Here is a 27,266-nt window from a genome sequence, read left to right on the forward strand (position 1 = left end):
AAACAATCTGCTGATGGTATGGTATATGAGGTAACTACATAACTAGTATAAATTAATTATATAATGTAAATCCCTAACTAACACTAAATATTTGTTTCAAATTCCTATTTTTAATTTCTTATCAATTCCTTTTTCTAATAGTTACCAATTTCCCTATTCCACTTGAGATAATATTTATATGGATACTACCAATTGAACCCTAATTTTTTATTATGATTTATTTTAATGTTTGTTCTGATGGATACTGTGATTTTAAGTAATATTTCTGTAATATAGTAAAAAAGGATATCACTCATAAAAGCTTGTATTATTAACAGCTATTACTAATAACCTATAGGACTAACCTGGTGACAACAAACCAATCAAACTAACTACTCTTAAACAAACCGACTGTACCTCTGAATAATGGCACTAAACCTTAACTGTAACCATAAGGATGCTGCAGAGAATTATGGTGATTCGGACTGTCCATATTTGACAGCTTCATTTGTCTTTGCTGGTCTATCTATGATGCTTAATATTCGACTTGCTTATAGTTCTGCTCCATATGCACTCATTAGATACAAGTTACCTGAGAATCTTTTTAGTGTGTTTGTTAGAAGAATGGCTAGTGCCTTGGAACTCTGGTGTCTGCCAAGTATGCTTCTGGGTAACATACTTGATACAGGTTCAAAACTATTATTCACCAACGAAGTCATCACCGACGACAGCGACGGCAAGAAACTTAAGCAATGGACTATCATTATTCCTTCCATATTTACTATGTGGTCAGACTTTATCACTTATGTAACATAATAGTGAAGATGGTAAGATCAGATTCAATGATTTCTAGGTCCAGGATTGAATGATCCATACGACATTGATGGTAATCCCAAGAACGCATCACAAAAAACAGTGTAAAGGTGGTGATACTAAGCCTCCCTTATACTTCCAAGATCGCACTGCTTCTTGTAATTGTCCAAGTGCTGGTTCCACTCAAACATACACCGGTACCACACTCAGTGTCACCGAATCTGCTACTACTAAACTCACTAATGATAGTCTCACACTCACTAAGACTGGTGGTGATAATGCCCCTCCTCTAACCTATACCCCCCTCCAGATACTGAAATTACTCTCAACGGCACTATTACTCTTGCACCTGTCCAGTACATTGAAAAGGAACTCCACGAAGTTCACAAAAATACCAACTCTTGTTACTATGGTAAGGTTTGGAAATGAGAATCTACCAGTAAGGACCATAAGACATGGAGATACCAAGCATAAATAGTATACAGTGCCCTTATAGTTACGCTTACCAATATTGATGGCCTTTGAGTGTGGTTTAAAATCAGGTCCTATTGTGTATGTCAGTGCAATAACATTAGAACCGGATGCTGGTTTGGTTTGAAGTTTGAGTATTTGACATGCTCTCTGATTAGGATCCTTGGGTGGATGTCCTTCTTTTCCGGAATAAAACGCTAAAAATATCATAAACAGAGCTCCAACATATTGCGCTGGTAGCATAACATAATCAGCACCATTATTACCTATGACACCTGGAAACCCCAAAGCAAGAAGAATCTCATGACACATATAGAATGTAATGCTGAGGATGGTAGACATCTTCGGTTGATTAATGATACTACGGGAAAGTGAAGAATCTCTATAATGAAGTGAGTAAATGAATATGACGGCAAGAGTGATCTTAATAACTATGAGTAGATCAAAGAAGTGCCAGAACCAATTATGGACAAATTCACTTTCATTGGAGGCGCAGCTGAAGTCAGGTGATTGTACTCCTCCTGGGTCTTGTTTGTTTTTGTGTTTTTTGTAATGTCGCCAACCTCCAAAACCTGGGGTTTCAGTGCCACCTTGATGTGCTTGGTATGCGGATTTAGGTGAATACTCTGTGGTAGCTTGATCAAATGATCCTTTGATAAGTAGTGCTACAATGACGGGTGGAAATATCGTAGCAATCAGAAGTACCATCTCAATCTTATCAATGAGATAAAATGGTACAATCATACCTGGTGCTAAACCAGGATAAATAGCATACACCAGTCCCATACCTACTATCACCATTAGTGTAGGTGAAATAACTTCCCAGTGAGGTTTGGAAATATTCTTGTCAAATGGGTGAATATGCCACTTAGGCTGACCAGTTTGGTGAGTTGATAGGAATGATACGGTCCAGAGAGTAGCTGTAATAAATGAAATGGTGATTGCTACAGATATGTCAATCACTACAATTAGAAAATCTGAATTCCATTTCCTTCGATTACCAAATATCAGTGTTGCAAAATAATGAATTAATGATGTTAGTGCTGGAAATGAATTTTCACCAGCAACATAGACAGGTATATAATTAAAATCCACAGCATAAACCAATGTCATATTGATACCAAAGATGAATCCAGATACTGCAATGACACCATAATAGGCAGTTACATTACCATAGTCACCACCCATCAAATATACAACTAGAAGTACTACGTATGTGATGAAGTCTGACCACATAGTAAATATGGAAGGATAGATGATAGTCCATTGCTTAAGTTGCTTGGACTTGTTTTCGCCGTCGCCGTAGTCTCCTAGTTTGAGTTTGTCGCCGTAGTATTTGAATAATAGTTTTGAACCTGTATCAAGTATGTTACCCAGAAGCATACTTGGCAGACACCAGAGTTCCAAGGCACTAGCCATTCTTCTAACAAACACACTAAAAAGATTCTCAGGTAACTTGTATCTAATGAGTGCATATGGAGCAGAACTATAAGCAAGTCGAATATTAAGCATCATAGATAGACCAGCAAAGACAAATGAAGCTGTCAAATATGGACAGTCCGAATCACCATAATTCTCTGCAGCATCCTTATGGTTACAGTTAAGGTTTAGTGCCATTATTCAGAGGTACAGTCGGTTTGTTTAAGAGTAGTTAGTTTGATTGGTTTGTTGTCACCAGGTTAGTCCTATAGGTTATTAGTAATAGCTGTTAATAATACAAGCTTTTATGAGTGATATCCTTTTTTACTATATTACAGAAATATTACTTAAAATCACAGTATCCATCAGAACAAACATTAAAATAAATCATAATAAAAAATTAGGGTTCAATTGGTAGTATCCATATAAATATTATCTCAAGTGGAATAGGGAAATTGGTAACTATTAGAAAAAGGAATTGATAAGAAATTAAAAATAGGAATTTAAAACAAATATTTAGTGTTAGTTAGGGATTTACATTATATAATTAATTTATACTAGTTATGTAGTTACTTCCCATATCTGACAGTAATTAATGTTCCACTTTACAATGTATTATCCTCACGTTTTTCATAAAATGATTTTTAAGTTTTAATATTTTTCACCAAACATTTGTGTTTTGAATAGTGAGTATATTATATAGTAAATGGAATAGAACTAACGGTTAATGGATTGTTTATGGATATATCAGTTATAATTGTGTGGTAAATTAGTGAGTTTAATTAGGAGTTTAATTAAGAATTGAATGGTATTACCAGGGAAACAGGATAATATTAGATACCAAAGTTAATTGTTAGTGGTAAATTTATTAGTAGGTTGTTGGTATAGTTAGAATTTAGAAATCAGTGAGATGGAGATAATATCATGTACTGTTGAGATCCCAGATAACAAGATTTCTGCCACCAAACGTTAACAAACCGTCATCATCAAGAGATTTAGAACTTGCAAATATTGGACCCTGAACACTCAATATTAGAATTATATATAATTCATAATTTATTAACAGTATAATATACTTAGACCTTAAAATGTAGCTATCTTAACCATAAACTAACAATAAGTTGTTTAAATAAGTATAATAATTGGGAAATTTACAGTTTTAAGGTTCTTTTCCTTAATAAGTGTAGGTTCTTGTGTTTTGATATTATAGACTTTAGCTTTTGAATCCAGACCACAAGTTATTAATCTTCCTACACAACCATACTAATAGTTTCCAATAAGGTTACTAAATTATTATTATAGCTGGAGTTACTTTCTTGATTTGTAGTATATAGGTTAATGTCTGTACAGGACATTTTATGTGATTTTAATCTCCAGAGTTCTTTTCCAGATTTCCAATCATATTCCATTACCTCTCCATTCTCCATTCCAAACTATCAGAAATAGCGTTTAAATATAGGTGATAGGAATATTGTATGTATAATAAATTAGGGGAGTAGTAAATTAACTATGTATGCAGAATACAATTGATGTATGATTGGAGGACCAAATGGCACATTCGATATCATTTCCAAGATTATAGTCATTCTAGAAATAAAATAATAAAAGTAAGATACTGTTGGTTTGGAATATAATGTTTTACTATTTCATGCATTTGAAAAGGATTTAATGAGATGTTTGATTACGTTTTTCATAATCGGTTGTCCCTTTTTGGTTTTTGTTCCAAGCAATCTATGTCGTTCATATCTCATTTTCTTTTTCTCTCTCCTTTCCTTCTTCCTCATCTTCATCTCCTCAACATGTTTTTTATATTCATCCGAACGCTTATTCTCAAACCTCTTTCTCTTATCAATTATTTTACTATATATACCACAATTCTTTACATTTACTGATTTAGTTGTGTTTACTGGGTTAGAGACAGCAGTATTAATATCAGTAATAATATTTTGTGTTGAATCAGAATCTAGATTCTTGGTTCTTTCACCATTATTATGAATTGTTTCTCCATCATTTTGCTGATCGCTTGGCTCCAAATATACCGTCTCAATTATAGGCTTTATTATTTCAACATTATCATTATTATATAGATTATTATTTTCAAATGAAATTGATTTACATAGTGTATTATATGAATCAACAGAATTTGCGATATTTTGGTGAGAAATCTTTTTATATTGAGTTAAATATTTTTGATCTATAACATATTGTTTATTCTTCCTTTGAATGTGCTTGTTTTTAATATCTCCGGACCAGTATGCTCCATATCCCTTTACCTTCTTTACCCTTTTGCCCATTTCTATCCCAAATTCAAATTAAAAATCATTTAATATTTTTCTCTCATTTTTTAAATTATTTTTTAAAATAAATTGTTCATTAAAAAATGTAAAATAACTCCTAACACTATAATGATTGAAATAGTTTATTTTTTCTATGAACTTTAAAATATGGTAATAAATTTCGTAATTTCTAATTGCGGCTTAGAATTACACAAATCTAATAAGAAACTTTCACAATCTAAACTCTCTCTTCTTCAAGAACATTTACATTTTCACAAGTAATCACTTTATACTATATACTTCTCATAAAGTATTATTTATGAATATATTATATACATAGTATTAGTGTATAATAGTGCTTTAGTACTGAAGAAGATATAAATGGCTCTGATTATCGTCCTGATATAGTTCACTTTTGCTTGCTATCCATTCAAGATTCAATTTTGAACAAGGAGGGGAAGATTCAAGTGTACTTGGAGACTCTTCAAGGCAGCGTTTTCAAGGTCTCCAACTCCTTTAGGGTCCCAAGAACTTTTAAGGTGTTCAACAAGGTTTTCTCTGCTTTTTTACAAAGTAAGTCCAAAGAGCTTAGGACTGAGTCTGGCGAGCTTTTGCTAGAGTCTGTTGGCAGTTTGGAAGAACTAGTACTAGAATCTTCAATAAAAATCGCAATTGACAACAGATGTCCAATTTTGGATATCAAGACTGTTCTATCGCAGCTGACTGATGACTTTGACCGCTGTTGGTTCTTCTTCTCAGCCTCTCCCACTCGCAGTCTTTCTAACATTACTCTCTCAAATATTATAGAAGTTTCAACTATCCACAGGGAAATACTCGAAAGGGATAATCTAAACGCAGGAACAGATCCCAATGAACTACAATCGTTAGAAGATGTATATGCTAACCCACTAAACAATTTAAATACACTAAACAATTTGAATGGATTAAATATTAAATATGATTATTGTTTATCGATTAGAGATTATAATCTTAGTTGTCTTTCAAATTGTTATACTCTCGTTTGTACATTAGAACACCTTCTCAATTATTAATATAATTCATACATTTTACATACCAGTGTATTTTTATAAAGACTAGATTAAGAATATTAGTTTAAATTAAAATTTATAATCAAATTTAGGTAATTTATGGTAAATAAAACTTAAGGCTAATTTTACTCTTTGGTATTAAAACATCGACAAATAATAAAATGGTACAAAAAATTAACGAACATAATTCCGAAATTTAATATTCTTGAATAGTTCATTTTTATTGTTAAACTTTTCAAGTTTGAAGTCAAGGTCCAAATTCTTTATACTCTAATCAGTATTAAATTAACTAAATAATTTGTGAGGTTACTTGTAAGTAGTGGTTGATCAGGTGAGTTTGGCGACTGAGGTTAAGGTCGTTCAAAGTCCTCTTGTATCCGTTTTTATTCTCAATCAAGTCAATATGTATACTATCACCCCTCATATTCGGCACTACAAAACTAATTAACACTTTTACATATAATTCAGGGTTATATAAATGAGATATCCAGTATTGTCAAGTATGTAAAACTATTTATAAATGTGTGAAACTAATTTAAGTAGAGAATAACTAAATACTCCCTAGAGAATATATAACTAGAATAACTAAATTGGTGTGTACAAGCACCTCTATGGAAGATACCCATAATCATTGGAGTTGGTTTGGTAATTTTCCTGATGATGGTTTTGATGGATAAATCATCAGAAGTAGAAAGAATGGAATAGTTTTTGAATGAAAAAGGAGTGCTTGAATTGGAGTCCTTTAGCTTCTTGAGTTCATCGACGAGTTGCTGCCTCTGTTTTTCATGCTCCTTGAGCCTCATAATGTTAGAGGGGTCATTCCTAGCAGCTTCAGTCAATAGTTCGATTTCGTGAGTGTAACGCTGAATTTCAGCAATCAAAGACATCTTCCCAGAGGGAGCTGAAGTCCTTTCCTGCAACTTTTGCTCCAATATCATCTGTACGTCCTCATCGGTAAAAGCAAACTAAAAACACCATTAATATTATAATAAAAGGATACCAATATACCCAATATAATACTATAATACTATATAACTATGTAAAATTTGAGTAAAGAAGTAGTGGAAATCACTACAAGTGAGGAAACAGTACCGATTTTAAGTTGTTGGAAATTTGTTTAAGAAATTCTACAAAGTACTCATCACCGAAATTGAGTTGTTCTTCTTGAAATGAGGAATTACAAACATCATTGACACTGACAAGCACCAAAGTGTTGAACACTTCAGTACTAATATTTAAGACTCTACCGCACAGTAAATAGGAGCACTTTGACATGAAAACCTTTGAGGAGTGATCGCAAGAATTGAAATTGTTACCGAAAACGTCGTATGGTTCACAAGGAACTGCTGATTCAATCTGAAATACGACATGTTTTGAGATGATTCTTGGGAAACAATCACCTATTGGTTTTGCTTTAAAATGCTTAACCGATGACTTAAGTGGGCTCAATTCAAGGTTTTCTACTGAAACAAATAAGTTAATCAAGGCACCTGAAAGGTACTCATTACAACTCGGGTGCTCTAAAATGTTCAAGGTTCGGCTTTTTGACAGTTTTGCTGAGTTTGAAATTTCCACTGTCATTGCCTTAACTGTCGGTTTATCTTCCTTATCCTCATCTTGCGATAATTTATCAGATTTTCCCACCTTAGTATCAGATTTACCTGTTTTTGAGGCGATTTCGGAGTCCAAATTATCATCATCGAACAATTTATCTGATTTCTGTGAATCTTCTACTGTTTCATCTAAAATTTCGTCCAAAAAGTCGAAATCCTCGTACAAATCGATGGAATCTTCTTGTTCGAGCTTCGAGTTTTCCCGCAGTAAGCTTCGTCTTTGTTTAAGTTTAACTTCTTTGGCGTGTTTTTCAGCCAAAAGCTGTTCTCTCCTAAACTCAGACATTTCTGAGAATTCCTCATCCTCAAACGATGAAACATCTGAATATTGCGCCCGAACCATTTGCAATACTATTTTACCAAAATTCAATTATTTTAACCAAAAATTATGAATAGAATACATAATATTATTAATTTATTACTATATATTGATATGAATAACTGTGTAGAGTAATTGGGTAAAAGATTATTAGTGAAAAAATGTTCTGGGATGAATCTTAAATTAATTCCCAAATTTTTACAAATTTCCTCAAAACAATACGCTTTATATTTTAAATGAATCTCATCTCCTTTCAACACTAAATTATATCATATACCACTATATATAAAACTATCTAAATAATAAATATGTATCAAAATTACTGTATCTGTTCGATTTTAGGAGGTGTATCGCTTCATTAGTTTTCGGTGAATAGAAATCGAAGGTTAATTCCTCAACTTTGTAATAATTTTTAACGTCTTCCAACTTCAGCTCATTCATTACATAGTTTTCCAAATTTTTGTACAATTTCCCTCTATTTGGCTTAATTATTTGCCTTGATTCTATTAATTTTTCTCTTAACTCTGGGTGTAACTTTGACATTACTGAACTGTAAACCCCAAAATTATCATATTTTAACAATAGTAGCAATATTCCCAATTCCTCTACAATTGTATTGAAATTATTCACACACTCCAATCCAGAAATTATATTGCTGTAGATATGATCCAGCTTCTCTACTTCAATTTTTAACAGATTACTACATTTTAAGTATAATACCAGTACATTTACTAAACCGCTGTTTAATTGTGATTGTGATATTACATTATCTTTAACGTACTGTAATATGTGCTTGGTTAGCGGTTCTTGGAATATCCTTATATTACTTGAAAATCCCAACAATTTACTTACCAACTTGAGGTTTATTTTACTTTTTCCTCTCAAATTTGTATAAATTTCGTCAAACACCTTGCTACTAATATCACTTACACACTCGTACGTTAAATTACAGTGCTCAATTCCATCCAATATTATATCATACCCATTTAATATATTGGGAGTAATTGGTAAGGTTATGAAGTTTCCGGATTTGCTAAATAATTTTAACACCAACTCACCTGTCAAATTACTGAACTTATAAACCTTATTCTTTATACACAAATTTATCAAAAATATCATCTCATCAACTTGTTCTTCATCAGTATACCCAATATTTCTACAACACAAATTAACTTGGAATTGTTAATATATATATCTACTAACGCATATAACTATATTATGCATAAATCTATACAGTTAGAATGCTAGAAAACGTACTCGAAGTAGTTGTTAATAATAGAATTGAAATATTTAGCGTAATGCTTGATTTTTATGAAGTCTGACAACATCATTAGTATATTCTTCATATTGTCATCAATTCTCAGTAATTTAACATCAGTCGTGTTGAAAAGAGGTAAAATGCGAGAATTAACGTAGTTTTCAATTAATTGTGTTATGGCTTCTCTATTTTTAACCAAATTTAACCTCCTCAACACAATCAACAGCTGGTGAAATTCCGGAATACCCAACTGACTCACTGCGTTTTTATCCAATTTTTTCAACATTAACACTTTTATTCTATTACTATTCGTCAGCTGTAACAAATATGTCAGGGGCGATAATGCTAGATTTATGCTTAAATTTACGAATTTTTCTTCAAAAGTCCTTTTCACCATATTTATCAACATGTTACCACATTCAGAGTATAAATTTTCTCCCAAGTCCATACAATTTAGCTTGAAATATTGCTTATAAGAGCACAGCAGTGTTATTAGTGTTTCCATTTGTTCATTACTCAAGGATTCAAATTTGTACACAAGTGACTGAACCACACGACCAAACAAGTTATCATCAACCCAATTCTTCTTCAATAGTACGTAGAGCAGTCTTAACAATTCATTATTACCAAGTATATACACATAATTACTGACCTTATTAATGAAGTTATATACATAATCTGTATCAATACCCTGAACACTATGTGTTAAATGTAATATTTCATTAAAACAGTTATAAAACACCGTTGGACTAGACAAACTATCAACTAACAACTCATTTATCATGTTGTTTAGATCAACTTTATCAACCAAATTTGACGACAATTTAAGCTTTATGGTCAATCTTTCATCATCAGTATAATTTTCCCTATCTAAAGAGTTAATTATACTGGGGTATAATTTGAGTATCAGATGATTAACATCATTAATTCCAATTTCCAGCAAGAAGTTTAAGTAATTTAGTAATAATTCACTACCCAAACTGGACACATTTATCAAAATTATCCGGTACAAATATTGTACCAGATCATTATTTATAATTTCATACTTTAATCTTAGCACTGAGTCATCTTGTTGCATTGTGTTAAGTATTTGTATATACGGAATTAATGATTGTATAACATTAAGTTTGGAGGTCAAATAGATTGACAATGTTTCAACATCGTAATTATCATTTAATTTTTCTACAAAGTTAAAATTTTCTAATTTACACAATAATTCACTAAATTCAGGTCCGGCTGGACTTAGATTATTAGTCTGATTTAACCAGTTCAGGTTATCTAGAAGTAATTTTTTATTATACTTTGCAAATTTGTTTTTAAGTTTATAATTTGTATCGTCAATTAATTCGTGCAAATTTCTTACACATCTTCCAAATCCAAACTTGCCAGATATTGACGAACTATGTGTATAAACTACAATTCGTGTCAAAAAAATACTTTTCCTGATGTAAATCATGATTACATGTAGTTACTTCTATAGTTATTCTTCATAATTGAAGCACAGCCAGTGGTTTTGAATTTGGTATTTTAAAGCTTCAATAGATAAATCTGAGGATAAAATATTAACAAAATCTTTATCCAGGAGCAGTTCTAGGATCTTAAGGCAGTAGGGGTACTTAATATACTTAATATACTCATGGGTTCGCCAATACTGTAAATATAATATATAAGCTCTAAATCTCTCATCCTTGAAGTAACCTTCATCCGATAGATATTTCAGATAGTATACGTCAGATAAACACTGTACAAATTCCAGCTCCACTTCAAACCTCGCATCATCTACAACATTAATTACTGGTTTCATAATACATAACTAGATTTAACGTTTTAAATAGTAAATTTTATTTAAGTTATGAATAAATCACTGGTAAATTGAGAGTTAATAACACACCTTCAACAGAATTATTTGCATTACAATTATTTGAAGAGGATTCCATAATAAAATAGAAATTAGTTAAAACATTTTAAAGTTAATTACAAATTCTGCCAATGGGGAATCTTACTAATCTATTTACTAAAAATATTCTTTTTATATTTTAATTTTTCTTAAATTCTAATTTATAAATAATTTAAAGTATATTTAAATGGAAATTTTATGTAAAAATGGGACAGGTACCTTTATTACAGTTATCCATATTAATATTTTAGTTTCCCATAGATTACTTGTATAAGGGTATATAATATAGTTTTAGATGATAGAGGTGATTTTAAATGATCGTTTGGGGCGTAAAATAAGGGTAAAATGCAACTCGGATGATACAATTTTGGACCTTAAAAAACTCGTAGCTGCTCAAACTGGTAAATTCACAAATTTCTCCATTTATAACACTAATACCATTAATCAATAAATAAATTAATCAACAAACTACAATATATATTATTAGGAACGAGATATGATAAAATCCGTATACAAAAGTGGTATATTGTATATAAGGACCATATTACTTTGGAAGACTACGAAATAAAAGACGGAATGGGCCTTGAACTTTTTTATAACTAATTTTTATCCTTGAATCAAATTTACAGTTCTTAGCTTTAATCCAATTTTTAAACTTTTCAACTTATTTTCCACCATAGATTTGTAATAACACTTTTTAAATTTGATTTTATTTCATTTGTTTTTTACTTTTTAGATTTTACATGTATTATATATGACTTTAAGCACTAATTGTATATTTGTTAACTCGTTCAGTTCTGAGGTGTAAAGTATTCTGTATTTTACGGATCGGTCGAGGATCTTTTGGAAAAAGTTTTTCACGTTTGTTTTTCCTCCCTAAAACTCAATTTAAACAATTTAATATTATTTTAAAATGGCGTTTAAAATTTGCCATGTTACACCTACACATTCCTTTGAGTCCATCATCGCGTTTTTTGAAGATTTGGCGTTAAGGCATTAATGGGCCAAATTGTACACCTAAAATTAACTAAATTACGTATATTTGTACGTGGAATGACCTAAAATAACCCTTAATATTCCACAATCAGGTCATAATTAAGGGTTAATATAAAATTCGAGATAAATTAAGGGTTAATTGATACAAAATTTAAGATAAATTAAGGCATAAACAAAGTTAGTTTAACCGGATTAAATTATATTGTGATGTGTAGTAGAAGTGAAGAAAGTCTAAAAAATAAAGAAAATGGGTTACGCAAGTATGGGACGGATCTGTAGTTTGAAATGTACGAAGGTGTTAATAGCGGTTCTTACATTTTTAGCGTCGTTTCTGCCGTTGGCGTTTTTCCTCGTGTACCATTTCACCTTTTACTACTTGAGAAATTTGGTTGGTTTGTACGTGATCTTGGCGATTCTGGGGCTATGTTCAGTAGGCTTGTTCTTTGCCACATCCTTTTCAAACCCAGGATATGTTAAGAAACTGGATTACCCAACTCGTATGTTCGACTACCTAAAATGTTCGTTCAGAGGAGGTAATCCACCACGTTTCGTTGATATGATGATCAACGGACAGCCAACTAAGGTTAAGTTTTGCTCAACATGCCACACATATCGCCCTCCAAGATCAGTTCACTGCTCAGACTGTGACCGTTGCATCGTCCGTTTTGACCACCACTGTCCCTATGTAGCAAACTGCATTGGATACTATAACTACAAAATATTCTTGTCTTTTCTATTGCTTTCTTCTCTCTACTTTTCCTTTCTATTCTCACTGTTCATTTTCCGGTCTGTTGAGTTTTTCCCCTCGTTCCAGTCAAACGTGAACCAGAGCCCGACTGATATTATTGGAACAATTATTTTTATGATCATAACATTCATTAGCGTTTGGCTGGTTTTCGGACTTTACTTCTTCCACATGTTCATTGTTCGCAGTAATTTGAGCACCTACGACAAACTCAAGGAACACTTTGACGAGTTCAACCCCTTCGACCGAGGCACGCTCAACAACTGTAAAGCCGTACTTCTTTACAATCCCAAGAAGCAAACCAATCGTAATCAAACCATTTACAACCCATGCGCAATGTACACTCTTCAGTCAAACACCAAATCACTGGATAAAACATTATCTTTCTAATTTTTTAATACATATTATATATGATATTTTATTATTATTATTTATTATAATATATATAGTATATATAATAGTGGGAGTATATTATTTAGTATTATGTTCATTATTAAAATTGGTATTGAGATGTTGTAAATCGGGCTCGATTTGTACTCTATGTAACATTGGTAAATCTGATTGCAGGAGAATATTTTGACTCATTAGACTATCCGATTGCTTTCCAGGATCAGGGTCGTAACTTAAATTATCGTCATCGTTACGGCCGAAGATGAACTCTGGGGGTAGTAGAGGCATGTGTTTGTGTAGAAACTTGGGTCTGGACGCCACAATTTTCTGGTAAACTTCATCCATCTTAAAGGAGTATGGAGTTCGAGTTGTGTATGTTAAAAAATATTCCATATCCAGTAATTCAAGAGGCTTTAATCCTTTCCCATCACTATCTCGTTTACTGAAACTCATACTGTTATACACATTTAAGCCTCCCATACTACCAAACCCGCTACTATTAGAACTGTTAAGCTCAGATAAAAGTTCAGTTGCATTTATCATACACTGGAAATAAAGAGCCGAGGGTTGTGAAAGAGCAACTGGTTGAGTCAGGTAGTTATGGGACACAATTGGCACTTTTTTTGGCAGTTGTTTCGTCTTGGAAGACAATTTCTCCTTAAAAATGTAGTTGTAGACCGTTGGATCTACTTCCTCCAAAGCCTTCATAACGTCAACAAAATTTGTGGTTTCGCAGCCACGAGTCCTGCTCAGCAGGGTAGCCTTACGACCAAGAGCTTTGATGTGGTTAGTGACGAAGTTAGTAATCTTCTCCAGAGAGTAAAAGTCCATCCTCCTAACCCCAGAGTCCAACGCTATCCAGGCAACGCACTTCTGGAGCCATTCCTCATAGTAATCAGATTTATCGGACAAATTGGCCCGAGTGAAAATGACTTGAGAAGGGAGTGCAGTTCTAAGAGACTGGGTCAGGGATATTACATTATCATTATTTATTCTAAATTCATCGGAGGCCAAATTATCTTCTACTTCGTTCTCGTTAAAGATAATATTCTCATCAACGTTATCCATTTTTGTAAGATCTGCCCATTATAGTAAGCTATCCATAATTAAACACAACTATAAAAAGTATATCATACTATTAAAAAATGAGTTACATAATTAATAAATTAATTGCACAATATTAATAAAAAATCTGGTATTTTTATGGAAAGGAAATAACCCTATGAAAATATAAAAATAAAACAAGTTTACATTTTTTCGTTATGGAATCTAACCATTAAGAATTTTTTAATTGTAAAATATCATCTTTTTTTGTAATATACCTGTACCTTTGATAAAAATTGTTAAAACTAATAATTTGTAAATTATACCAAGATTCTACACATCTCACCTTTTAATCTTAGTGAAAACAGTATTTGTATAAATAAAAATATGTTAAAAATTAAAAAATATCAATTTTCTTCAAATTTTAAAATTATTAAGAGCTCCTAAGACTCAATGAATATTTTAATAAATGGAATTAGTTTAATACTATTTGAATATGAATCTAGAATTTGATAATTTTGATTATTATGACACTTTAAACGTTACACCTAATGTTAGTTTTTAAATTAACCATTAATATTCTATATAATTAATTCAACCATTTAAAATCACATTTAGTCTTCGCAAGATGAGATAAAAAGTAGTTATCGCAAGTTAATTCGTTTATGGCATCCAGATAAGCATTCAATTGGTTCAGAATCCGATCCTCCAAACTATGGATCGGATAATAACCACCAAACACACAGGGACGCACAATCAATTAGTAAGGATGCCCAATCACTGAGCAAAAAGCGCGATTCAGCCTTTACCAAGATACAAAAGGCTTATTCTGTACTCTCAGATCCTATTTTGAGATCACATTATGGTAGATTTATTAGTAATTCATACTTTATTTACTTTTAATTATTCTAGCTTTAGGGGGTTTCTTTTTTAGATTTAACTATTACTATTATTTTGGTTATATTTATCTATAAATAACACATAAAATATGACATAAAGAGTGTTATAGATAAGTATGGACATGAAGGTGCAACGTTGGCTAGGCTAGTGATGAACGAGAACGTGAGCGAGAAGAGCGCGTACACTATCCCAGAAGAGTTGGACGGTGAGAGTCCAAAGCAGGAACTTTTAAGTTACAACAAGACAGAAGACTACGTCTCGAGAAGAGTGCTTCTTCTTCTAAGAGACCGTTATTCTAGAGAGATGAAACTTCTGCCATTTCAGCTGATTACCAATTATACCTTCAATTTAAGGTCAGACTTCCTGTCCGATTATGTACAGCTTAAGCTTGATGGAGATAAAACTGACCCAGTCACCAGTTTAATGGGTAAAAGACATCTTTATATGACTGGAGTGATACTGGATAATTCCATGGAGTTGCTGTATAACAAGTTCAGATTTGGATTTCACCTATCTTCAGTACTTAACAAGGGGACTTTCGGGAACCTTTTCACCCGATTCGACGTCAGCAGAGACATATCAGAAACAGTAGAACTTCGAGTTAGCGCTGATGCAACAGGCTTCATGAACCCAAAGCTGTTTCTGATGAGTCTGAGGAAGAAGTTTAATGACACCTTTTGGTCCTCCTTCATACTCACGCTGTCCAGCAGTTTTATCCCAAACCTGTACGCCATTTTCCACAAGAACATTAATAAACGCCATTCAATAGAGCTCACAGTTACCAACGGACTATACCTAAACTATCACTATTTGAAAGTCATTAGCAAGTATACCAAGGTTAACTTTAAGGCCATAGCCTCCCCAGATAATATCGGAATTGAACTAAGAAGTAAGACCTTGAACGTCTTTGGGACGACTTTAGGTGCCTTAATTCGACTATGTCTGATGAACGGTTTGAGCTTCGAGTGGTTCTTTAGAACGTTTGTCGAGTCCAGTTACTTGGGGATCATGAAGGTCGAGTACAGGCTAAGCCTCGTGAATAATAAGGTGATACTGCACCTCAAGGGCATTATCAACAACTCGAAGGTAAACATACCAGTGCTCCTGTTTAAAGGAGACCAAAACCTCGCCATATACGTCATTTCTTCCTTGACAATCATTACTCTTTCGTTACCCCTGTTTTACTCAACACTCCGGTCATTATATCACGGGACGTGTGGAGTAGTTAGCCACTACACTAACAAGTGGCAGACTCAAACCCCAGAAAACGAAGGAATTGTGAGCCGAATAAGCAGCATAATGACAAATGAAGAAGGTGGAATTGGCCTCAACGACCTCGACACTGTCACTAAAACCTACTACAAAAACCCGCTAAGGCATAATTTTTACTCCTCTTTCCCTCAGTTTTTCTCAACCACCAACTACTACGGCTTTTCTATCGACAATGGTTCTGACACTTCCTCACCACTCGTTACGAGTAACCAGCTGGAGGGAAACTTAAACTATGAACTGAAACATATTAAATATTACCACTATAACCCCTCGATACCTGAGAGAAGCGGGTTACATGATGGAGATGCTGTTCAAGTTAGAAATGACGAGGAAATTGTGACCTCTAGTGAGGAAATGAGTATGGTATTGGAGGAGAACAGCAAGTTGTATAACATGGCTAAATCGAATTATTTTAAAGAGTTAGAGAAAAAGGGCTTATTGGTATTATTTGCCCTTTATGGTCACCCCAGATTACTTGATTACGTAAACTCTCACCATAAGTCTATCCACTTTACCTTCAACAAATACACCACTTACGAAGATGAGCTTGAAAAACTACTTAGAAATTCTGCTTTGGACCTTGACTCTTCACTTGTTATCAACGTAACTAATGTTCTCATGTCAAAGGTCAATGAATCCTGTTTATACCTTTCAAGCAGTAATAAAGAATCTTTAATTGGTTTCACTAATCCACACCTTCATTTGTCCGTTAAGCCCAAATTACTCATTGTGTATCACTTAAATACACCAAATAGTTACATTATCAATCACAATTATCACTGATAGTTATATATATATATATTGAATTATTCCAATGGTGTTTTAGGTATAAATATGGGAATGATGTAAAATCGATTTTGATAAATAATAGTCAATCACTTGTTTTACCATAATTTTATAACTATTGTACATCATATCATATTAAGATTTAAGTATTGACATTATGTTATTGATACCATTAATCATGTTTGAACTGTTATCCTGCAAATTATATAATTGGTGTGTACTTAACTAATAAACTAATTAACTGGTGAAATATTGTGAATAGAGTGATACTGTAGTGGGTGTGGAATTGTGGTTAATGTGAGTGAAGTCAATCCACTTGATCCTGTGAAGATTTGGGTTATTTACATCAAAAATTATTAGAATTGAGGAGGCGACTATGGAAATGGACTTCTGGAGACTTATCCACTCACTTAGGCGCTCGATAAAACCTATTAAGTTCAGCCTAATCATTTCCATCCTCTCATCCTTCTTAAATATACTAAACGAACTTTTTAAAGGTTAAACTAACTTGCTCAGTAAGTCTATTGTTTGCGTCTTAGTCAAGTTCTTAGCCTCATTGCTAGTGATTACATAATTCTTATCCTAAACAATTATTACAATGTTGGGAAAGTAAATGCATATATGCATAGGAGTTAGTGTGATGGTACGGGATGTTGAATATATATTGAAGTAATACGAAAACCAAGTTCTTGTTCAGTGGTTTCCAAAGCAACTTGTTTCTGTCTCCAGGTCTTTATTAACATGAAAAGTGTATGCATATCCAATTTATTATACGATTCAGGCAATCCCAAATCTGACGCATTAAAATCCTAGACATTAATTATTTCCCCAGTTTAATTAAGATAACTACAGTATATATATCTATGTAAATAATGGGATAAAGAATTAGTGTGTAGATACTGGAGGTGATTTTAATGTTGCATCTTGGACAGATTTATGATATTTGCTCTTCAATTCTCTCCAAAGTTCAACGGATTTTACCTTTATCTTGTCATCGATTTCGCCATAACACTCTAACCAATTCATGTTACAAATAGGTAAATATAATAAGTGCAATATTAGAATAACTGTATAAACATGGCTATGAATATGAGCGTACTATCATCGTTGACGTTATGTGAGCCGAGTTTAATATCAATAACTCCGGGATTCTCAAATCCATGCATCAAATTTTCAAGCTACACGTTCGTTAATCCATAAATTATAAATTATTGTGAAAATACCTTAATGGCCTTGAAAGTGTTCGCAGACACGTCAGTTACGTGGCCCAAATCATACCAACGATGATCTAAAAAGTTAAATTAGAAATTTATAACTTGGTATATCAACATGATATGTAAATTGTTAAAAAGTCCAACTAATTAAATAAAACACCTTCATAAGAAATGGAAGTGATTCCATAAAAATTAGGAATTAACTCGTTATCCACTAAATAGGAAATATTTTCGAAAACATCGGGATTAATGTTGTTAACTCTGAAATCGTTTAGACGAGGAATGCAAATGCGATAAACAATCGAGTAAAAAACAGCTTCAGTGGCGGAATGAGTTTTAATGACCTTGTACACGAATTTTTGGTCAAAATCTCGGAGAATGAAGGAAGTACCGCTAAGTTTAAGCTGGTTCTCACCAAGTGTTTCAAGTGCAATTTTTGGTCCAAAATTACTCTTAGAGTCTTCTTCCTGAGACTCTTCCATTTCCATATATCGAACTGACTTTTCCAGCAGAACTGACATTAATATACAGACTATATTAAATCTAATTTTATTGCAAGCACCACTACAATCTATCAAGGTGAAATAATTTTGTAGACTTTCAATTTTCGAGATTATTCCTAATTTTTGTTACGATAAATTAATTTAAACAATTTATCTTTATAATCTGTACAATAATGTCTAATTTTAGGGTTATGTTGAAAATGTGTAAAAAGAGAATATCATGAGTGGGACTAATCAGCTTAGTCTAATGAAATTAGTGGTACAAAAACATTGAATTAAGATCAAAAATTTAATTTTAGGCTGAAAAGGCCGTCGATACTTATGTTAAAAGTAATTCAATCATCGCACTGGGAACTGGAAGGACCAGCACGTTTTCCCTTGAAAGACTAGCTGAACGTATTAAAACAAAGGCAATAACTAACGTTTTTGGTATTCCAACGAGTCAAAGTACTCATCTTAAAGTTAGTTTCATCATCAGCTTTTAATACAGCTTTCCTCAACATATCATAGTACTATGAGTATTTACGTGATTTTAGGCCGAGGAACTTGAAATACCTTTGTTAACTTTGGATGATTTGATTTCTACTGGACGTAAAATAAACATTGCAATTGATGGAGCAGATTCCGTTGACTCGAATTTGAACCTTATCAAAGGAGGTGGTGGAGCTTTATTCACAGAATTCATGGTTGAACAATTTTCAGATCAACTCATCATTGTACCACAATTCTTAAATAACTATTTAATAATATTTAATTAATTACTTATGTTTTAGATAATAAAATTGTTTAGATGATAGATGAGTCAAAATTGTGTAATGGGCACTTGTTAGAATCACATTATTTGCCAATTGAAATAGTCAAAGGCTGTCATTTAACCACCTGCAACCAAATTTATTCAAAGTTTAAATCTCAAATCGTTAATTGGAACGTAAGGAAAAATTCAGATGGGTCACTCTTCTTAACTGATAATGGCAATGTTATCATGGACACACAATTTAAACAAACACCTCTTGAACAACTTCAAAAAGAACTAAAATTGGTACTTTCAACAGCTTATAATTATTCAATTATTTGTACTAATTAATTTAATGTGTAAATTAATTTATCATCAGATACATGGAGTAGTTTGTTCAGGGCTCTTTTTAAATATGGCCACCAAATGCCTTGTAGCAAAATCCGATAACACCATCGTAACACTTGAACGCTAATTTAATTTATTCACACCATTTTTTATTTTCATACACAATCATTTTTTATTATAATAAATTTATATACTCATTCATATTAGCTATTAATATAATTTTAATTATTTACTTATTTAGTTTTAAATATTTAGTTAAAAATTTCTGGATCAAATAATTATGTTCAATGAATCCGCTACTTATTCACCACGAAAATACGATGACTGGTTCGTTGTAGATGAGACTGATTTTATGGCCTCAGAATCATCATTAAGACCAAGCTCGTCCACAGAATCTTACCAAATGCTGACCGAAACCTCGACAACAGCAGATAGTTCCATAGAATCGACATCAAAGTCACATTTCTCCAACAATTCTGATTTTGAATCTTTCATCACAGATAAAATTGATAAAATTAACAAAGAAACCACAGGTATTTATAAAACTAATTTTATCTATCCATTAACCTAAAATTATAAAATTTTAATCAACCCATAATTAATCCAAGATTAATTAGTTTAATAAAAAAAATTTTATGTAATTAAAAAATTAGTATAAAAAATTTAAAAAACAATTTAGAAGAAGTAAAAAGAATAAAAATTAAAATGAGTGAAATTGAATCCCTTTGGGAATCAATGGATGCTAATAAAAGCCAAAAAAGTGAACAGCACCATCCACAACTGAATGAAATTGACCGACTTTTGGAAGAGGCAAGAAGAGAAGCAGAAGAGATTCACAAAGGTGCCAATATGGCAGTACAGGAACTGACAAAATCGGTGGAAAACGTGGAAGAGTTGTGCTCAAAAGGAATAACTTTAAAGGATTCCGCAGACAATTTCAGAAAAACCGCAAGCACCGAAAAAAGTCTCATACCATTACCTTTCAAAACTAAGATGATTATCGGACTAGCAGTCTTCCTTACATGTGAATTCTTACTACGTTTATTTTAAACTTGCCACCAAAATCGCTAATTCTTAATTTTATATTTAAATATGTTTCCATTAATTTTATATAATCTATTTTCAATGGAATCATTTCTATTATTTTTATATTCTTCCCTGTGAATTCCATCCACCCTCTGACACTTTTATTTTTACACCATTTCAGTATTTTTAAATAATTCTTTCCAAAAACTTTCTATTTACCGGATTCTAATGTTTTATTCAGGATTCCATCATAAATATAAGGGTATTTGTAACCAAAACTCAAAAGAACAATAACATACTGTGTTATATAATGTTATGAATAAAACTGAGTAAAAATAAGTTTAACTACAGAAATGGTTAGTATATCGGAATTAAGAAGCAGACTGGCCTCAGCTCAGTCCACAAAATCAAAATTGAGGCTTAGCAACCTACAGTGCATTGACATCCTGTTGAAAATATGTAAAAAAAAAGGTGTTGACCTAATTACTAGTACAGACGGGATGTTATTTTACACTCTTGAAGAGGTTCAAGCAGAAGTAGAAAATGAACTGTTGTCGAGAGGAGGAAGAATCCCGATTTTTGAGCTCAACTCTGTGCTCAATTTTCAGCCAGACCACATCGACAGGGCGGTTTCTAACATAGTTAGACCAGGCGGAGAGTACTTGAACTCCCACGGAGTGATCATAAGTAAACAGTATCTTAACCACCTAATGTATTCCGTGAATGACCGGATTCAGGAGTGCGGAACCGTTGGCATATCCGAACTCTCAAAAGAGTATGACCTTCCACTAGAAATGATACGCTCATACGTGTCATCAAACCTCGGGACTGTAATTAAGGGAAATATTAACGGCAATTCTGTGGAGTCATTCACTTTTGAGCAGAGGAAGCTGAACAACTTCTTAGCCTCTATCCTGGCAATTACAATGCCCATTCAAACCAACGATTTATCAAGAATTATTAACCAGAACATTAATACAGTAAACGATACACTGAATAACCTGATTAAACAGGGTAAGGCGAATGGCGTTATTAAGGGAAACGAGTTTGTTCCCCAATGCTACATCAACTCAGTTGACACCTTTCTAACCAACTATTATACCCGTAACGGTTACATCGAAGTTACTCTCATAAATTCATTTGATCATTTCACCATAAATACAAGTAACAAACACACTATTAACGGTGTAAAACACAGTAAAAGCACTAAAACCAGTAATAAACCCATAAAACACACTAGTTCAACTGTAAAGAATGATACGACGATGAACTCACATGGCGGCATATTGGATAATAGTGTAAAACTGGAAACTGTGTATATAAACAAGGAATTGTTTGAACCAGTTAGTATCCTAATAAACGAGGCAATAAGTAATCGAAGTTGGAGTGACTTGAGTTCAATGTTGCCCTCAATTTTAACAGCAAATGACTGGTCAATTGTAGTTTCAACCATAAAAAACGCGTCAAAAAACGGAACTCTACTCAATAACTTGTACTTATCAAACTCATTCATCGCAGATTTAACCAAGTATTTAATTAGCACAATGGACAAACATAGGGATAAAATCGAGGATTTCAGAATGGTTTTCTACGAGTCTAAATTATCGACAGAACACTTGTTACACTGTTTTAACCTGATTTTATCCAATGAATTTTCTTATAATCAACTTAGTGAAAACACTTTAGAGGTTACCCAGACTCATTCTCCATTAGAGTCTAATATACCTTCAGAAACAAACTCATACATGTCATCACCAGTGCATTTAACCAATGATTCATCTTCCGAGGATAACAATGAAAAATATGTAGAATTGTATAGTATATTAAGTGACCCTACTGAGTTATTTGAAATGATAGAACTTGAGTTGAAGAAGGAACTTTTGACGGTAATAGCGAACATGAATAAGGTTCTGAGGTCAGATAAGTCAAAAGTATCCTCTGATAATACTGAAAAGCTTATTTCATACTTGATGGAATGTGAACTGACTCTAAAAGCGTTTGATTCAGTAAATCGTGACAAGGTTGATACAACGCCCAAGCTGGAAACCTTAAAGTCTGATACGAAACCGCACAAGGGGGTTGGGAGCCCTGTTAAATCTACTGAAACTGTTCCAAAACCTGAAATCCACGTATTATTACAGTTCATGTCCAAGGAATTGTGTTCCTCAGTGTTCAAACTACTATTGGAACGTTACTTGACGAACAATAAGCTAGTCGAGGACCCAGTGAGTGCTGACTCCAATAACCGCACCAAGTTGATTGAGTTAATAGTGGACGAGGATATAAAGACTCTTTTTAAGGACTTTGTAACTCACTTAAGGAATAAAGATGCACACCAGTGCCTCTTAATATCCCGTGACCTTTGTAAGCTGATGTACATCAACTACAACGTGAAAAAAGATTCACGTAACTTTATTCGCTTAAAACTCACTCACTTTAACCAGCAGCTCTCTTCTCTCACCAAGTTGGACTCTATTCTCACCTGCTACGCATCTCTGAACATCATATTATTGAAGGCGAACCACTACGTGTTCTTCTGTGACAAGCTCTGGTCCATACGTGAAGTTCTCAAATTGTTCCACCCAATTTTATCCAGTTCACCTAACCTTCCACTCATTGAGTCCATTGTTAAACTCATTGAGCCCTATGATTCCTCCAATTTATCTCCAGCTAATAGAACCAACGGCACTCACACAGGTATTTCAATCACCCAAATTTCCTAGTTAGCCAGACATTATTAGTTATCTTTGAAATGTATAATTAGTTGGATATTCTATAAATATACACACGAGTATATGATATTATTAGATAAAGAGCTAGAGGAAAAGACGATGGAACTGATTAACGTTTTTAAGGTTTAAAATCCTTCTTATCCATGGCTTCAGTCTAATTTATTATTTTAACTAATCTACACATTTACCCATGCTTTTGCAATTGTTCTTTTCATTTCATCATCACCCTAAAATTCACATAATTATAATTATATATATATGTACATTAGTATAAATCATGTGTATGTAGAATTATGTATGGGAAACTACTTGATCGTAAAGATTTTTCATCATGTCCATGAGCATAGCTTGTGGATTTGATTCATCGGTTTTCTGCGGCAGTAGTTTCTTCTCCTACACATCACTTTGAAATGATATAACTAATACCTTATCAGAGCTTGAAGTTAATGATGACCAATTAACGTGGTTTTCCTGGTAAATTTATTCATAAAATTCATTACCTTTTCAAGCTTGACCTGTAAATAACCACTTTTCCATTTCCAACTACCTAATCCAATTTATACAAACATTCACCATTATTAACTATATTATTAAATATATTAACTGAGTAGAATATGTAAACGTACTGGTGGTGTTAATTTTGGAAAAAAGGTTCTTAAGCTTGAGTTGGTAGTGTTTTGATCCGGAAACAAACTACAGAATTTTATATTTAGCATGTATGATTTTTGTTACTTTAATGTCCAGTGAGTCTGGTTTAACATCAACGTTAACGTCCTTTGGCTCTTCGGAAACCGGAACTAAGACTCTAAATAACATTTTTCAGTTTCATACAAATCACTTACGTTACATTTCTTTGAGTTTGATCCCATGAAAATGATGTTACCGTGTTGTATACTACCTAAACAGACTTTTATCATGTATCCAATCAACACGCAGTATATATATGGTCAAACTATGGTAAAAAATATTTAAAAATATACTTTTGAAGTGTTATTAGCATTATTGGAAGTATTCAAAGTGGATTCCTAATAATTTAAGATAAAATTACGTAATTTTAGGAAATACCAAATTGCTAATAAGGTGTTCAATCTGTGTTCGCACGGAAGGTCTAGTGGCGATGTTTAAAAGACCTCGCCACTCTTCCAAATCAGCTAAACTCATGACGATAAAATATATTAATTGAAAATAAAGTATACAAAAAGTAAATTAAGCTTGAGTCAAGAGATTACTATCGGGTGGTTTGTAATCATATAACTCCTTATCCTTAACATATTCCATTACATCGGGATGCAACAGTAAATTCCCGCATTGCTATATAATTGTTACACAAAAGTATATTACATAACTAGGTTAAGTATATAACTAGATAGGATGGTAAGATTGTGTATTACATGTCCATTTTTAAGATTATTTCTGGCTTCGGTTGATGAAGCTGATGATGTTTGAGTTTGCTGGTTTTGATCCTCCAACAATTTGTCCAACAACTTATAACTTTGAAGCTTATCCAAATCTTCTTGTTTAATCTTAAAATCTTCACGGTATGCTATTAAGAAATGTGCGATTTTAATTAATTCATCAGAGTATGGCCTAAAGAATTTTATCTTACTCAATATTATATCCATAATATTTACACTATGATAACATAAGTATATGTTAGTATGTAGTGAACTGAAACTAACCAGTCAAACATCTGTGGCAAAATATCGGAGCCCATGAAAAAATAAAAATTTTTGTCAGTTTCTGTTTCATTAAAATGTTTCATAGTGAAATAAGTATCAACATTTTTAGTTAAGTTGAGTTCATAGTCTGAGATGCTAATGTTAACGTTGGAATATTCTTTTTTGAATAGATCAATTGCGATTTTACACATTTCTGTTCTATGTTCATCTGTAACCTTATACTGTTTATCAGTCCTTTTCCCACTGGGCATTATCCTGATCTCGGAAAAAAAGTTAGTTTTGATGCACAAATCAAGCATTATCATGTGACCAGTTGTGATGGGATCAAAAGCTCCACAAAACAACAGCACATTGGTCATTGCGCTCATATAAGAGTTGTAATCTGTAAAATTAATGTACCGATGAGTTTTATTGAGGAAAGAACTATTGCTACAGCATGAAATCTTTAAAAAGTTGTGAATAGTTGAAAAATTAAAAAATCTATTGATAAACTTCAGTTTAACAGAAAATTAAAGCTAACCAAATAGGGTTAGCAAATTTAATTTAGAAAATAACACAAGTGTATGTATAAAAAAGTTTTATTTGAGTAGTACTAGATTATTCAATTTAAAATGTAAAATACAACAAACATTATTGTTTTATCACTATTAAAATGCAGAGAATATTATAGAATTTAAATAAATCTAAATTTATTATACAAAATGTATATAATAGTATATATATTAAATGTAATATTATATTGATGGAAGGTCAAAACACTATAACCCATCTTACAAAATTTGTGATAAAAATATCATTATACTTTACATTATTAAAATCGTTTAAAATTAATTTATCAAATTTTAAAATAAAAGTAACAATCAGTTAATTATATTAATGCATTGATTTTGTAATCGTTATATATATATATGAATTACACAACTTCATTCTGTTGTAATGGCATTACGCCATCTATCTTCTATTAATTAATCACTTCATTTTATATGTCAACAATATATTTTTACTGATTTTGTATTTTTATCTTATCAAATTGTTATAAATATGAAACCAGAAACCAGAATTAAGCCTCCTTAGCTCAGTCGGAAGAGCGCCAGACTCTTAATCTGGTGGTCAGGGGTTCGAGCCCCCTAGGTGGCTTACTTTTTATAAAATTGTTTTGACAAATAAAAATTGTAATTTATTTAAAAATTAATACTACATTTTAATAATTCATTAAGATTTACATAATTTTTATAACTATTATACACTACACATATTTTATCGTTTTTTAAATATATATAACTGTTTCAATTGCTCATCTTAGATTTTTCAACCTTTCATCATCATCATATAAATATTTATTGTATTCACATTCTTCTATTGGTACCGGATCTTCATGATTAAGATAGTATTTTGTTTCTTTGTAACCCAGATACTCAGATTCTATTTTTATTAATACAACCGGTTCCCTAACTTCAACCGATATAATTCTTCTTGTTGTATCACCAGGGTTTATATCTTCGTAAAAAACCTCACTACCACAAGAAACTGATGTTATTAAATTTCCCTTATTAGCCTCAAAGGTTGATCTTACTTTGAAGTCTAAAACTCTTCCAGTTTGCTTCAAAGTTATGTTTCCATACCTTCCTTTTCTTGCACATAGATCAAGGTTTAAATATATTGCGTTAATGGAAATTATTTTAATAAGAAATAACATCAACGATATTGTTTTTTTCATTTTGTCTAGATTTTTTTATTTTAATTTTATATTCTAATAACTGTTGAAAATTTTAAACTGAATTTCTAAATTAAATTTAATTGCAAC

General features: G+C 32.3%; 17 protein-coding genes across 17 annotated transcripts, besides 23 other annotated features; 9 read left to right on the forward strand and 8 right to left on the reverse strand.

The window, feature by feature from the left end:
* Positions 1 to 405: 405 nt before the first annotated feature.
* TA18670 (uncharacterized protein) lies at positions 406 to 795 on the forward strand (the record flags this gene model as incomplete). Its single annotated transcript, XM_950230.1, has 1 exon — positions 406 to 795. The coding sequence occupies one exon, from the start codon at positions 406 to 408 to the stop codon at positions 793 to 795; it is 390 nt and encodes a 129-aa protein (XP_955323.1).
* Positions 469 to 537: a sequence feature (1 probable transmembrane helix predicted for TA18670 by TMHMM2.0 at aa 22-44).
* Positions 796 to 1,086: 291 nt separating the features above from the next.
* On the reverse strand, positions 1,087 to 2,880 carry TA18675 (Theileria-specific integral membrane protein, putative; the record flags this gene model as incomplete). The annotated part of the gene is made up of 1 exon (XM_950231.1): positions 1,087 to 2,880. One exon carries the CDS (start codon positions 2,878 to 2,880, stop codon positions 1,087 to 1,089), a length of 1,794 nt encoding a protein of 597 aa, XP_955324.1.
* Positions 1,147 to 1,206: a sequence feature (11 probable transmembrane helices predicted for TA18675 by TMHMM2.0 at aa 22-44, 121-143, 153-175, 215-237, 267-289, 302-321, 387-409, 429-451, 461-478, 536-555 and 559-578).
* Positions 1,216 to 1,275: a sequence feature (11 probable transmembrane helices predicted for TA18675 by TMHMM2.0 at aa 22-44, 121-143, 153-175, 215-237, 267-289, 302-321, 387-409, 429-451, 461-478, 536-555 and 559-578).
* Positions 1,447 to 1,500: a sequence feature (11 probable transmembrane helices predicted for TA18675 by TMHMM2.0 at aa 22-44, 121-143, 153-175, 215-237, 267-289, 302-321, 387-409, 429-451, 461-478, 536-555 and 559-578).
* Positions 1,528 to 1,596: a sequence feature (11 probable transmembrane helices predicted for TA18675 by TMHMM2.0 at aa 22-44, 121-143, 153-175, 215-237, 267-289, 302-321, 387-409, 429-451, 461-478, 536-555 and 559-578).
* Positions 1,654 to 1,722: a sequence feature (11 probable transmembrane helices predicted for TA18675 by TMHMM2.0 at aa 22-44, 121-143, 153-175, 215-237, 267-289, 302-321, 387-409, 429-451, 461-478, 536-555 and 559-578).
* Positions 1,918 to 1,977: a sequence feature (11 probable transmembrane helices predicted for TA18675 by TMHMM2.0 at aa 22-44, 121-143, 153-175, 215-237, 267-289, 302-321, 387-409, 429-451, 461-478, 536-555 and 559-578).
* Positions 2,014 to 2,082: a sequence feature (11 probable transmembrane helices predicted for TA18675 by TMHMM2.0 at aa 22-44, 121-143, 153-175, 215-237, 267-289, 302-321, 387-409, 429-451, 461-478, 536-555 and 559-578).
* Positions 2,170 to 2,238: a sequence feature (11 probable transmembrane helices predicted for TA18675 by TMHMM2.0 at aa 22-44, 121-143, 153-175, 215-237, 267-289, 302-321, 387-409, 429-451, 461-478, 536-555 and 559-578).
* Positions 2,356 to 2,424: a sequence feature (11 probable transmembrane helices predicted for TA18675 by TMHMM2.0 at aa 22-44, 121-143, 153-175, 215-237, 267-289, 302-321, 387-409, 429-451, 461-478, 536-555 and 559-578).
* Positions 2,452 to 2,520: a sequence feature (11 probable transmembrane helices predicted for TA18675 by TMHMM2.0 at aa 22-44, 121-143, 153-175, 215-237, 267-289, 302-321, 387-409, 429-451, 461-478, 536-555 and 559-578).
* Positions 2,749 to 2,817: a sequence feature (11 probable transmembrane helices predicted for TA18675 by TMHMM2.0 at aa 22-44, 121-143, 153-175, 215-237, 267-289, 302-321, 387-409, 429-451, 461-478, 536-555 and 559-578).
* A 1,448-nt stretch (positions 2,881 to 4,328) lies between the features above and the next one.
* On the reverse strand, positions 4,329 to 4,976 carry TA18680 (uncharacterized protein; the record flags this gene model as incomplete). Its single annotated transcript, XM_950232.1, has 1 exon — positions 4,329 to 4,976. The coding sequence occupies one exon, from the start codon at positions 4,974 to 4,976 to the stop codon at positions 4,329 to 4,331; it is 648 nt and encodes a 215-aa protein (XP_955325.1).
* Positions 4,977 to 5,126: 150 nt separating this feature from the next.
* On the forward strand, positions 5,127 to 6,010 carry TA18685 (uncharacterized protein; the record flags this gene model as incomplete). The annotated part of the gene is made up of 2 exons (XM_950233.1): positions 5,127 to 5,236; positions 5,323 to 6,010. 2 exons carry the CDS (start codon positions 5,127 to 5,129, stop codon positions 6,008 to 6,010), a joined length of 798 nt encoding a protein of 265 aa, XP_955326.1.
* Positions 6,011 to 6,296: 286 nt separating this feature from the next.
* On the reverse strand, positions 6,297 to 11,001 carry TA18690 (uncharacterized protein; the record flags this gene model as incomplete). The annotated part of the gene is made up of 8 exons (XM_950234.1): positions 6,297 to 6,439; positions 6,615 to 6,972; positions 7,008 to 7,026; positions 7,080 to 7,971; positions 8,022 to 8,198; positions 8,263 to 9,095; positions 9,197 to 10,639; positions 10,823 to 11,001. 8 exons carry the CDS (start codon positions 10,999 to 11,001, stop codon positions 6,297 to 6,299), a joined length of 4,044 nt encoding a protein of 1,347 aa, XP_955327.1.
* Positions 11,002 to 11,300: 299 nt separating this feature from the next.
* On the forward strand, positions 11,301 to 11,697 carry TA18695 (ubiquitin-like protein, putative; the record flags this gene model as incomplete). The annotated part of the gene is made up of 3 exons (XM_950235.1): positions 11,301 to 11,309; positions 11,390 to 11,495; positions 11,582 to 11,697. 3 exons carry the CDS (start codon positions 11,301 to 11,303, stop codon positions 11,695 to 11,697), a joined length of 231 nt encoding a protein of 76 aa, XP_955328.1.
* A 640-nt stretch (positions 11,698 to 12,337) lies between these two features.
* Positions 12,338 to 12,439: a sequence feature (Signal anchor predicted for TA18700 by SignalP 2.0 HMM (Signal peptide probability 0.062, signal anchor probability 0.937) with cleavage site probability 0.046 between residues 34 and 35).
* On the forward strand, positions 12,338 to 13,225 carry TA18700 (NEW1 domain containing protein isoform, putative; the record flags this gene model as incomplete). The annotated part of the gene is made up of 1 exon (XM_950236.1): positions 12,338 to 13,225. One exon carries the CDS (start codon positions 12,338 to 12,340, stop codon positions 13,223 to 13,225), a length of 888 nt encoding a protein of 295 aa, XP_955329.1.
* Positions 12,386 to 12,454: a sequence feature (4 probable transmembrane helices predicted for TA18700 by TMHMM2.0 at aa 17-39, 49-71, 158-180 and 200-222).
* Positions 12,482 to 12,550: a sequence feature (4 probable transmembrane helices predicted for TA18700 by TMHMM2.0 at aa 17-39, 49-71, 158-180 and 200-222).
* Positions 12,809 to 12,877: a sequence feature (4 probable transmembrane helices predicted for TA18700 by TMHMM2.0 at aa 17-39, 49-71, 158-180 and 200-222).
* Positions 12,935 to 13,003: a sequence feature (4 probable transmembrane helices predicted for TA18700 by TMHMM2.0 at aa 17-39, 49-71, 158-180 and 200-222).
* Positions 13,226 to 13,306: 81 nt separating the features above from the next.
* On the reverse strand, positions 13,307 to 14,293 carry TA18705 (uncharacterized protein; the record flags this gene model as incomplete). Its single annotated transcript, XM_950237.1, has 1 exon — positions 13,307 to 14,293. The coding sequence occupies one exon, from the start codon at positions 14,291 to 14,293 to the stop codon at positions 13,307 to 13,309; it is 987 nt and encodes a 328-aa protein (XP_955330.1).
* Positions 14,294 to 14,765: 472 nt separating this feature from the next.
* TA18710 (DnaJ protein, putative) lies at positions 14,766 to 15,172 on the forward strand (the record flags this gene model as incomplete). The annotated part of the gene is made up of 2 exons (XM_950238.1): positions 14,766 to 14,822; positions 14,888 to 15,172. 2 exons carry the CDS (start codon positions 14,766 to 14,768, stop codon positions 15,170 to 15,172), a joined length of 342 nt encoding a protein of 113 aa, XP_955331.1.
* Positions 15,173 to 15,319: 147 nt separating this feature from the next.
* Positions 15,320 to 17,224, forward strand: TA18715 (uncharacterized protein; the record flags this gene model as incomplete). The annotated part of the gene is made up of 1 exon (XM_950239.1): positions 15,320 to 17,224. The coding sequence occupies one exon, from the start codon at positions 15,320 to 15,322 to the stop codon at positions 17,222 to 17,224; it is 1,905 nt and encodes a 634-aa protein (XP_955332.1).
* Positions 15,842 to 15,910: a sequence feature (2 probable transmembrane helices predicted for TA18715 by TMHMM2.0 at aa 175-197 and 326-348).
* Positions 16,295 to 16,363: a sequence feature (2 probable transmembrane helices predicted for TA18715 by TMHMM2.0 at aa 175-197 and 326-348).
* A 240-nt stretch (positions 17,225 to 17,464) lies between the features above and the next one.
* Positions 17,465 to 18,962, reverse strand: TA18720 (uncharacterized protein; the record flags this gene model as incomplete). Its single annotated transcript, XM_950240.1, has 7 exons — positions 17,465 to 17,705; positions 17,736 to 17,809; positions 17,875 to 18,036; positions 18,128 to 18,294; positions 18,327 to 18,405; positions 18,451 to 18,515; positions 18,602 to 18,962. The coding sequence occupies 7 exons, from the start codon at positions 18,960 to 18,962 to the stop codon at positions 17,465 to 17,467; spliced, it is 1,149 nt and encodes a 382-aa protein (XP_955333.1).
* A 202-nt stretch (positions 18,963 to 19,164) lies between these two features.
* On the forward strand, positions 19,165 to 20,152 carry TA18725 (ribose 5-phosphate epimerase, putative; the record flags this gene model as incomplete). The annotated part of the gene is made up of 5 exons (XM_950241.1): positions 19,165 to 19,203; positions 19,244 to 19,405; positions 19,481 to 19,660; positions 19,735 to 19,920; positions 19,997 to 20,152. 5 exons carry the CDS (start codon positions 19,165 to 19,167, stop codon positions 20,150 to 20,152), a joined length of 723 nt encoding a protein of 240 aa, XP_955334.1.
* A 153-nt stretch (positions 20,153 to 20,305) lies between these two features.
* Positions 20,306 to 21,075, forward strand: TA18730 (uncharacterized protein; the record flags this gene model as incomplete). Its single annotated transcript, XM_950242.1, has 2 exons — positions 20,306 to 20,558; positions 20,705 to 21,075. The coding sequence occupies 2 exons, from the start codon at positions 20,306 to 20,308 to the stop codon at positions 21,073 to 21,075; spliced, it is 624 nt and encodes a 207-aa protein (XP_955335.1).
* A 329-nt stretch (positions 21,076 to 21,404) lies between these two features.
* Positions 21,405 to 23,774, forward strand: TA18735 (uncharacterized protein; the record flags this gene model as incomplete). Its single annotated transcript, XM_950243.1, has 1 exon — positions 21,405 to 23,774. The coding sequence occupies one exon, from the start codon at positions 21,405 to 21,407 to the stop codon at positions 23,772 to 23,774; it is 2,370 nt and encodes a 789-aa protein (XP_955336.1).
* Positions 23,775 to 23,959: 185 nt separating this feature from the next.
* On the reverse strand, positions 23,960 to 25,061 carry TA18740 (calcyclin binding protein-like, putative; the record flags this gene model as incomplete). Its single annotated transcript, XM_950244.1, has 10 exons — positions 23,960 to 24,010; positions 24,093 to 24,176; positions 24,210 to 24,254; positions 24,284 to 24,330; positions 24,410 to 24,476; positions 24,516 to 24,588; positions 24,626 to 24,681; positions 24,764 to 24,808; positions 24,849 to 24,934; positions 25,013 to 25,061. 10 exons carry the CDS (start codon positions 25,059 to 25,061, stop codon positions 23,960 to 23,962), a joined length of 603 nt encoding a protein of 200 aa, XP_955337.1.
* Positions 25,062 to 25,120: 59 nt separating this feature from the next.
* Positions 25,121 to 25,830, reverse strand: TA18745 (nicotinate-nucleotide adenylyltransferase-like protein, putative; the record flags this gene model as incomplete). The annotated part of the gene is made up of 2 exons (XM_950245.1): positions 25,121 to 25,370; positions 25,415 to 25,830. The coding sequence occupies 2 exons, from the start codon at positions 25,828 to 25,830 to the stop codon at positions 25,121 to 25,123; spliced, it is 666 nt and encodes a 221-aa protein (XP_955338.1).
* Positions 25,774 to 25,830: a sequence feature (Signal peptide predicted for TA18745 by SignalP 2.0 HMM (Signal peptide probability 0.833, signal anchor probability 0.000) with cleavage site probability 0.337 between residues 19 and 20).
* Positions 25,831 to 26,526: 696 nt separating this feature from the next.
* Positions 26,527 to 26,599, forward strand: a tRNA (tRNA-Lys).
* A 157-nt stretch (positions 26,600 to 26,756) lies between these two features.
* Positions 26,757 to 27,179, reverse strand: TA18750 (Theileria-specific hypothetical protein, putative; the record flags this gene model as incomplete). The annotated part of the gene is made up of 1 exon (XM_950246.1): positions 26,757 to 27,179. One exon carries the CDS (start codon positions 27,177 to 27,179, stop codon positions 26,757 to 26,759), a length of 423 nt encoding a protein of 140 aa, XP_955339.1.
* Positions 27,108 to 27,167: a sequence feature (1 probable transmembrane helix predicted for TA18750 by TMHMM2.0 at aa 5-24).
* Positions 27,123 to 27,179: a sequence feature (Signal peptide predicted for TA18750 by SignalP 2.0 HMM (Signal peptide probability 0.650, signal anchor probability 0.000) with cleavage site probability 0.469 between residues 19 and 20).
* Positions 27,180 to 27,266: the final 87 nt, after the last annotated feature.

Source organism: Theileria annulata, chromosome 3 (assembly GCF_000003225.4).
Source record: "Theileria annulata chromosome 3, complete sequence, *** SEQUENCING IN PROGRESS ***".
Classification (NCBI taxonomy): domain Eukaryota; phylum Apicomplexa; class Aconoidasida; order Piroplasmida; family Theileriidae; genus Theileria; species Theileria annulata.